Source organism: Agelaius tricolor, unplaced genomic scaffold (assembly GCF_023055355.1).
Source record: "Agelaius tricolor isolate 1412-34295 unplaced genomic scaffold, bAgeTri1.0.p SCAF_4, whole genome shotgun sequence".
NCBI lineage: Eukaryota > Metazoa > Chordata > Aves > Passeriformes > Icteridae > Agelaius > Agelaius tricolor.
The window spans coordinates 44,625,699-44,635,839 of NW_027269264.1; the positions used below are offsets into that span (position 1 = coordinate 44,625,699).

General features: G+C 38.1%; 1 protein-coding gene across 1 annotated transcript in view; it reads left to right on the forward strand.

Moving 5' to 3' along the window:
• Positions 1-6,958, forward strand: part of OXCT1 (3-oxoacid CoA-transferase 1) — an 84,323-nt gene extending 77,365 nt beyond the window's left edge. Inside the window, exon 17 of the mRNA XM_071425496.1 lies at positions 3,195-6,958. Within this exon, the coding sequence (XP_071281597.1) occupies positions 3,195-3,230 (36 nt within the window). The 3' untranslated portion in view covers positions 3,231-6,958. The remainder of the gene's footprint in view (positions 1-3,194) is intronic.
• The last annotated feature ends 3,183 nt before the right edge of the window (positions 6,959-10,141 follow it).

Consider the following 10,141-nt stretch of genomic DNA (forward strand, 5'->3'; position numbering starts at 1 on the left):
CATAGTCTATATGGCCATATTCAAGACACATTTGACTATACAGTTCCATTTCACAGCCTGCTTACTTACTTGGAAAAACATCTCCTAAAGAACATTTGCAAAACAAAATGTCAAAGGAAACATGATTTAGAGTCAACAATCTTCATTATTGACTGGCATCATGTAAAAAATAAACAGTTCGCCCTCGATTTTACTGTGCTGTGAAGACAAAATGTTGGCTTATCTTGCATGCTTAAATAAGATCTGCTGTAGCCTAACATATAGATCACCTTGGCAGGCAATCTGTTTGGGCTTGTACTGCCTTTTACCATTGATGAGACCATGACAGAACATACTTTTGCAGATGTATTTAATTATAAAAATAATCAGGATAAATCACAAATCCCCATCACAACCTTTTTTTTCCCCCTTAATCTTAAAGCTTGTTTTTTCAAAATGTTCAAAGCTAATGTATAGAAAAAGTATCTGCCACATCTCGCGTATGTTTAAAAAGGAATTGTCTGTCCAAGTTCAACCACTGAGTTAAAAATTATACAGGATATAGATTTTATATTCTGGAACTACGTTTTCTTTTGAGGAACATTTTCTTTTGAGGCTGTTGCAAGATTGAGTAGATTATTACATGGAAGCTGTGGGGTTTTTTTCCCTGATCAATCACCGCTGCTGCAAAAACCATTAAGTAGAGATTTTTGTATCGTATATATACAAATATATATTTGATGTTAGAATTGTGGTTTGCATTTCTCTGAACTAAAAAATAGGTGTTATAAGATATAAGCAACTTTTATTAATTTAACAAATAGGCACTTTTTTTTTTGCTTTTTGTTTTTTAAGGGCTCGTTTTAAATTTTTGAACAATAACTTGGAACTTAACAGGATTCAGCCTTATTCAGAATCAGAACCTGAAGTAGTGCTTGCTTCATGGAAATTCAATGAAATAAGCATAGGGCTGTTTGTGTAGCTGAAAAAGGTACTTTGGGGTTGGAAATCAGAGATTTAACAGACTTGAACTGTAACAAGCCCCAGAGCCCATGTGTCTTACAGCTGAGAGGCCACATACTGGACTACACAGGCAAACTCCTCCCAGAACACCTACCTGTTCAACATTAACAAAGTATTTGAAGCTTCCAAGATCAGGTGTTCTTCCTGTGAGTGAAATAATATTAAGACTGTGTTGCTTAGGAGGTACCATAGAAAGTAGCAATTCTGAAGCTGTGCACTGTGAATATGGTCTGCATTAAGCCCCTTTAGCCCTTACTAAATGCTGACCTCTTAGCACAGAGTGATACTGGATTGACTGTCTCTAGTGGACTCAGGGAGTCCTGAAATGCTTTCTACATTTCAGTCTTGAATTCTTGTTTTCCAAGCACAAACCATCTGTTTTGTTTCATTGGCATTTTTCTGCTTATTTAATCCCATTTTAGTTAGAGAAAAAGTTGTGTTTGGGTCCAGTTCTGAGTGGTGCTGGGCTCTCACCACCTTCCTTATCCTGAGCAGACATTATGGCACATCAGACCCATCTGAAGTGGATAGTGGTACGCACAAATGACAGCTGTTAGCGTCAGATGTGCAGACAACACATTTAATGGAATATGCTCATCAAATGTAAAACACTTGATGGTACTGAAATCAACAACATCAGAAAAAATAGAAATCTCTACAGTAATTGCCTTTGTTGTTGTTTGCAGAATACAGATTTTAGTGCTTCTATCTTCATCCTCCAGTGTTTAGCTTTACTTGAATGGAACTGTCCCTGTCTGGCACAAATAAGCCCAAATAAAGTGGGCCACATAGCAACTTGGACTCTGAAATGTTGAAACATTTCTGGAACTAATACAGGAATGCTGATGCATTGTACATATTACATCTATTTATTATCCTAGTTCACACACAACTTGGAAAAAAATCAATGAATTGTTGCTATCCACTGAAAACATTTCATTAGCATTTGATACAGTAAACACATTCTTCATGAACTAAGTTTTCCTCAGTGGCTAGTCTCATAAGGGTTATAAATGATGATACATGGTGGCTGGAGGAAAGATCATGTAGAAATCTAAGTGGCACAGAAAATACAGCCCTGTACCTCTAAAAGAAAGAGGCATTAATGTTTGAAAAGGCATTTATATATTATTCTTTCATGAGTTAGTTTCTTGAGTACTGTTAGCTGAAAAAGATGGGTTAAGGAGGCAGGAGGATGCAGTAGGTGATGCTTCCATGGGGCACATTTATCAACTAGGGGCCAGATTACCCACAGAACTGTTTTTCATCCTGAAAAAGTAAGATCAGATGAGTTATTTCTGATCTTCATCCTGGGGCATCAGGCTGGAAACAGGAGATAATTAAAGAGGCTTGGACCTTCTGTGGAGACCTATTCCTCAGAGATTTTGTGTAGACCTGAGTGAGAGTTCAAGCAAATGTTAACCACTGCTGCTATAGAAAGTATTGTTATTATTTACACCTTCTTTCCTCATCTACCTTCCTATTTAGGCTTACTGTGTTTTATTTTTGGCCTGCTGTACATCCTATAATATCACTAATTGAATTTTGTGAGTAAATGAATTAAAATAATAGAATACATAAATGTGTCATTACACAAAAATTACTGTGAATGGGAAAATGCAAGGTTTTTTTAAAAAAAAGCAAAATTGGAATTAACTATATAATCATTGAGCAAATAAAATTGAATGTGAATGGAAGAAGGACATTTAAAAATAGGAAATATAAATTTGATATGGTATTATATCATCATAAAACAATCCCATCAAATGTATCCATATACAATATTTGCAGAGTGTTTTTGCATATGTGTACCTTTCATTGCATATCTCCTGCTCACATGCATCTTCCAAAAGATTGACATTACTGCACAGAAGACTCTGCAGGGGGCAAGTACAGGTTCATCTGCCCAAGTTTAATATGCTTGCATCCTTACACCAATAACCTATCTCAAAATAAATGAAGCTGCGAGTCTGGATACTAGCACCATACATATCTTGTATTCTTGCATCAGAAAATTTAGTTGTGGTGGTGTTTATCTCTAATATATGCAAATATGGCAGGTTAAATAAGTACAGTGCCTCAAGTCTTTAGTGGTACATAGTAGGTACAGGTGGAAGTGAATGGTGGGTTGTACTGCTAGATCTTACCTGTATGACAACTTTTGTGAGTTTTTTTCCCCTTCTTTTTGCTAGGTTTCACCGAAACTAATACCAATGAGGCAGATTTAACTGCGAATTACAGACTGGGCTAAATTCGCCAGAAGGCCTGTTTCCAAAAGGAATAAATTGATGACCGTCTTGCAATGTTACTTTTTTTTTTTTCTTTTTTTTTTTTTTTTTTTTTTTTAAGGGCTCTCTAAGTAGTTTCCAGATAGTTAAACTCAGGCTTGACTAAATGTTTAATTGTATTCTGCTTTCATAACATTACCAGCTTTAATGGAATGGTGAATATATTCTCTAAGTTTTGAATCATGTTATGTGAAATGTTAATGATTGTTGTAAAAAAGAAAAAAAAATGCCTTGTAGTCTCTCTGCCAAATGCTAGGGTTTTTTTACACAGAATTAGAAAAAAAACCATGCAAAACTTATGATTGCCTCTTTGTTTGATGATATCTTTTGCTCTGGAACTATAGCACTTACCATGTCCATTCTCCTGTAAAGGTGTGGGTCTTTCTTTTCTGGAGAGGTCTATAACAAATATATGTATCTGTAGAGAGATATTGGGAGTATGGACATTCCTTTTCCTGAACCTTTTCATCAGTCTGTAACAAAATTGTTTAAACCAGTGGAAATAATTGGGACCTAAATATATCTGCTGTTTCCACAGTGTGTGTCTGTTGGTACTGAGAGGTCTACACCTCCCAAAGTCCAACTGTGACCCTTCATATTTCAGTCATACAAACTAGAATGGGGCTAGTATGAAGGAGGAAGATGAAAAAGTGTCTGTCCTCATGGAGGCAACTGGTAGCTGCACAATTTCCCACATGAACTGCTCTTGTTCTCCAGATATAATGCTTCTCCTCAGCTCCCAGTCAAAGGCAAATGAATATAGTTTCTGGAGTCAGGTCTGTCCTCTCAGTGCCTCATAGAGAAACAGGGGAAGAGAAGGTTTGGACATTTTGAAGAGTCTTCTGAAGGGAATACAGATGGTTAAGGGTAAAAGCAATATGCACCACTTCAGTCAAGGGGCCAGAAAAATCTAAAGAGTTTGGAACCCAATTTCATCATATCTTGAGACAATCAAAATGAAAAGACATTATCTCAGAGTCATTTTGATGAAGGCCTTATTTTCCCTGTTAATTACAAAATCATTTTTATATTTTGTTACTTTTGCAAACAGATAATATGACAGCTTTGGATCTCACATACCAAATCAGTACAATATGTATTTGTTATACAGAGCATGAATTGACTGGAAATCAACATCTACTAAAATACAATGTTCTCTCCAATATAATGGTTTCTGTCATTTCTGTCATTTATATAAATAGGAACATGTAAAACACTTCAGTTAAAATAATTCCTGACATAATGTGTGACATCAGGACTGGAGCATATTAAGTGACTGAAAAACAAGTAAAATGTTGATACACAAGAAGTTGATATTATGCCTATCATGCATGTAATAAGCATGTTTAGCACACGACATAGAAAAGCATTCTAATACTAAGTGAATAAGGGATTCACCATAGTCAATGTGTGTAATGGAAGGAATGTAACACACTTCTTGGGCAAGCTAAATTGTGCAATATTTAGCTCTTGTACTAGCCTTCGTACATCATTTTCCCATTCTAAAATATTAATTGCTTCTCTTTCATAGAAGCAGCTACAAAATTGGTTTTGATCCATACATGGGTTTTACAGCAATAAAACTGTTTCAATTGGAGGTATTATGTTGTATAGTTGCATTTACCCTAAACAGTTCTTCAATAATCTCTTGTCAATACCTTAACAAACTACCCTTCATCCCAGAAAGAAATGAACAAAATGCCTTTGTAAACACCATTATGCCAGTACAAAAGTATTCCCATAATACTAAACTGTGACTTGAACTCGTGGCTGCTGGTGGGTAGTAGGCCATTGTGTAGCCTGAATCTATAGGCAAGACCTGATGCTGGGCCTGTGGGAAAAAAGTGTGTTGTACAAAGACCAGTGCTAATTTTCATGACTAATGTAAACAAGTGATTTGGTTGATAGGTAATTTTCATCGAAGACTTGAAACTACGTTTATTGTAGTGCTCCAAGATATCTTAACACAGCATGATAATTTTCACATGTTTTCTCTATTTAGGCTATTTAGATGTATTCCCTGTGTTACTCACTCATTCCACATAAGTTAAGTTTCACCATTTTTTCTTCTGTGGAGGTAGACTCAAGTTCTGCTCACAGAGGTTTTGAAGATTAAAAATCTGTATATAATAAAACCTGACTATTTCAGCTCACTGTAAACAGTTTCACTTTTGAATAGAGCAGACCACAGGCCTCTTCCCTATTCTATGAAGACAATTCAGTGACAGTTCTGACCCTTGTGGTGGTGTGTACACAGCAAAAGGTGCCTGTCTTTGCCTTCTGAAGAGCTACTCTGAGGGAATGGATGTAGTCCCTGAAGGTGTTTTGTTCATCTTCAATCAAAGCTCTTGTATAGAGTACCCAAAATGGATGATGGTTTTAGGGGAGAATTATAAAAACTATTGTACAGGGAAGGGCAGTTACTGTTAACTTATCCAGAGGAAAATAACCCCACAAAACCAAAAAGACCAAAGAACACAAACATTTAAATAGATGGGCGAGTCTTAAAGAAAATCTATAAATGAAAATGTTGCTCTATTGCAATTACCTATGCTACATTAGTTGTAGGACTGATTAGTTAATTCCAGTGAACATTTACACATCTATGAAGTGCAGAAGTGTCTGAGGGCAGGATCAGGTGTACACTGCTTCTGCCATAGAACTTTCCTTTGCTGGTACACGCACAGAAACTATTGTTGTCGTTTATACATGGCTATAAAAAGACTAATGACCTGTTTATGTCTGGGAGTTTAGCACCTTGGTTTCTGAATCAAAGAATTAGGACCCAAGAACTCCTGATTTCCAGCTTTTCTGGTTCTCCACTAACTGCCTTGTGGAATGACAGCTGTGTTCTCTGCCTTGTCTCCTGTTGCTGGAAAAGGGGATGTTTTTCTTCCTACCTCACAGGGATGTTGTGAGGAATAAGAAGCTAAGGTCTGTGCAAGAGGTTATTTGTTTCTCTTCAGCTTGGGGATCACACTTGATCAAGAGTGTGGAAGAGTACTTGAAGACTGTCATATGTGCTGTACATTTGAGTTCTGTGTCTTATTTGTGTCAGTGTTAATGCAAGAGAGCGAAAGTACATGGTGCTGAAAATTGGGGATAAAAGGAGAACAGGCTCTCTCCATATACAGCAGTGATGCTGTAGCAACAGGAGACAAGATATGTATGTCACACATGAATTTTTGTATCTTGAGGACAAAAGATTGTATTAAAATATTGGTATTGTTATGAAAATGTCATGAGTTCGCACAAGATAATTGCAACAAGCTTTGAATCCACTTTTAAAATTCATTTGTTAAGCAAAAATTAAAGCACTCCTAAGTATTTCCCTCTCTGTGGGCACAGGTGTGGTTCACAGGTAAGGTATACTCTGAGCAGTAGTTGCAATAGTTGTCATTGCAGGGATTAAGGTTTATTGGGACTGACATCATTCCCTGCTTGACAGCACATCACAGACAAGGACAGTTGATACTCTTTGTCCTGAAGAAGATGATGATTCTACTATATTATCACATTGGACTCCACTTTATATTTTACTGATTTTTTGTCCGTGAAAAAAGGAAAAAAATGTAGAAAACATAGCTGTGCTGTAAACTCTGCAAACTAAACATCAAAGTCCTTCCTATGTGCAAAAACAATCAATATAATAAAGGTTTAAAATCGCAGGTTTTGTCTATTAATTTTTCTGTTACCTTTTTTTGTGGTGTTCTGTTCTGCTTTTGGGAGAAGTAAAAGTTTAGCTTGTGTTCACACCAGCATGTCACACATCAGCACATAGCAAAACCTCAAGGTCTTGTCTGAATGTGGATGGGTTTGATAAACAGAAATAATGAAGCTCAAAAATCAGTTAACAGCTGGATTCTACATATTCTCTCTTCTCACTGGTGTCTCTGTTGGGTCAATCTCAAACATAATTATCACATTCATTTTCAAAATGACTTGTTTTTCAATCAAGTTAAATAATGGACTGCATATGTAGTCCTTAGAGAAGAGATTTTTTACCTTTTGATTAAAACTACTGTAGAACTGATCACATTTGAGATGTTAATCATCGATGTTAGCGTGTGGCTGCACTCTGAAAATTGTACTAGATGACACATGAAGACAAATTCCATTAACCACCTACTGAATGATAAAGTAGATGATTGCAAAGGGATGGAAAATGTCTGTGTGTAGTGGGGTCATCCTTCCATACCTGCCATAAGGTCATGCATAAATGTGTCATAGAATCGTTTTCTCTTCAGTATCATCAGAAAGCAGGTTGATAAATGTGAAGAAAAATGTTTTGAGTCGTAAAAAAAGACCCTGATGTTTTTCTCTGAAATGAAACTCTTCAGTAATTTATATGCATGGTCAAAATCCAACATCCCTGTGAAGGGGGCTACAAGGTAATTGCCAAACCCCCAGAGATAATACAGCAATCTTGCAGCTCTGAAATCCACTCATACAAATGTGGAAGGTTATGTTTTCCTCTGACAAGAGGAGAAAGTTACAGGCATATCCGAGAAGTTTTGTGGAACCTTGTATGTCTTCCATTTTGCCTATTGTGCTGGTTTAGGCTTGGGTAGAGTTACTTTTGTTCACAGTAGCTGGTATGGGGTTTTGTTTTGCATTTGTGCTGAACACAGGATTGGGAACTCAGGGATGTCTCCCTTGCCCTGAGCAGTGCTTGCTCAGAGCCAAGGCCTTTTCAGCTCCTATCCCACCCCACCAGTGAGGAGGCTGGGGATCCCAGGAATTGGGAGGGGACTTGGCCAGGACATAATTTCTTTGCTGCACAGCAGTATTCTTCTGAGAGCAGAACCCTTCTTCTGCACACTGCCATCTGCTTCTGGAGACCGGGGATCTTAACATACCCATTCCACAGTGTGTTTGGCAGCTTTAAACAGAAGAATTTCAGAGAACAACAGGATGGGGAAGGAATTACTTTTCTCAAGGTATTTACATAACATCAGGTTTTGAGGCTCCAGCAAAGATAAAAGTAGCTATTGTGTTTGTGTTATGAAAACTTGCTGTGTCTGGTCCACATGTTTATGTACATATTTAGAAGAAGTAAGGGCAGGGGAGAAATCCTTGCCTTCAAGATGATTGGATTCTCCATCTGCCTCCCATGATACTTCCTACTGATTGTATTTTACTGGTGTAATGGCTTGCAGAAGCAAGCAGAACATGACTTATTTGTGGGAGCAGTAGAGTCTAAAAATAGAACTTTCATTTCCATGTTCTTAAAACTGTCTCCTGAGCATGTAATCCAGTGAAAAACTGTTTAATTTGTGTCAATCTTGGATAGATTATTAGACTGCAGGTGCTGTAGTGCTTTTGGGCATTGCCCCTGGGGCTATTACACAGGAGAGAAATGCTGCCCTTGGTGCAGTGCAGATCATCATGCTTCTCTCAAACCTGTGCCCCTGTGAGGGCTACAAGCCAGTGTCCACCCACCTGGCTGCTAAGGGGTCTCACCTTGAATGTAGGTTTGTGCTGTTTTCAACATGGAATTGGCACAGCCCCAGCTCCTTTGAAAAAAGCTCCTAACCCTGACCAGTAGGATTCAAAATACATCTTTCTTGTCCCAGGAGAACACCTAACCAGCCATTGCTGCTCAGGGAGCTGGGTGAGAGAGCTGCTCCAGGGAATAATGTCTTTAGCAGAAAGGATGGCAAAAGCCACAAGGCTGTGAATGAAGTCAAGAAGGAGCAGGAGATGTTCATGCAGTGTGCATTCGCCCAGCAGTGGCAAGACTTGAACTGTCCTTCAGAGGATGGCTCTTCTTTTAATAACATGTGCTTTCAAATGTGTAAGCAACTCACTTCCCCTCCTTTCTGTCTGTCCCATGTGTAGGAACCTACCTGCAAGGTGTTTCAGGGCAACCAACAAAACTGGCAAGTCTCTTAAAGAACAGGCAGGTCAAGCAATATACTGTTATGGCACCTTAGTAAAGTACGCAGAGGGATTTTCCCTTTTAAGATTGATTCCTCTAAATGAATCAAATTTTTTTGTAGATTCCCATGCTAATTACTTTTATTATTTGAATAAAATTCTAAATATTCCCTTTGGTTCTTTAGCTGGAAACTAGTAGAAAAGGGAACTGAAAACTTCTCTAAATGCAGGGAAAACCTGTTTCAAGAAGAGAAAAAACTGCAGCCAGGAGGAGAATTAATTTGCAGAAACTGAACAAAAAACAACATGAAAAGCAAACGTTCATGTTACCACCCAAAAAGCAAAGGCAAGCCACAGAAGGAACACATTCATGCCACTTAAGAAAGTATACATTAATGTAATACAAACTCAATCTCATCTGTTTAAGTAATGAGTGAATAAAGACTATGAATTGGATCCAATGCCTATATTCTGGAAAATCACGTTTCCCCCACCCATTTAGAAAAATTGGCTGTATGAGCAATTAACACTATCACTCAGATTTGTCCAAAAAACAAGACAAGCTATGCTATATAGCAGGCAAGGCTGTCATGTCCAATAATATCCCTAAAAACACAAACTTTAATCAATCACTCTGGCTTGCCCCTCATTTTTAATTCCATCTTGCATTCGTTCCAATCAAACCCATCACCCATGCTTTCCTCTTTCTGGCACCCTACTAATCCTAAACAAGTAGCTCCCTCTGCTCAAGGAAGACTGCTCAAAATTTCATCAGTTTTCCTGCTTGCCTGGACTTGTTCTTAGGAGGAGGAGAGGGGGTAGAAGTGTGTGTGCCTGTGTTCTGCTGAGCCATGCCAGCAGGGGAACTGAGACCAGAATAGCAGAGCAGACATCACGGGCAGAGATGGTGCTGGGGAATGGTGTTAGAGAGCCACTGCTGAGCACCAGCACTTCTGGTGTTCTGGCCAGTT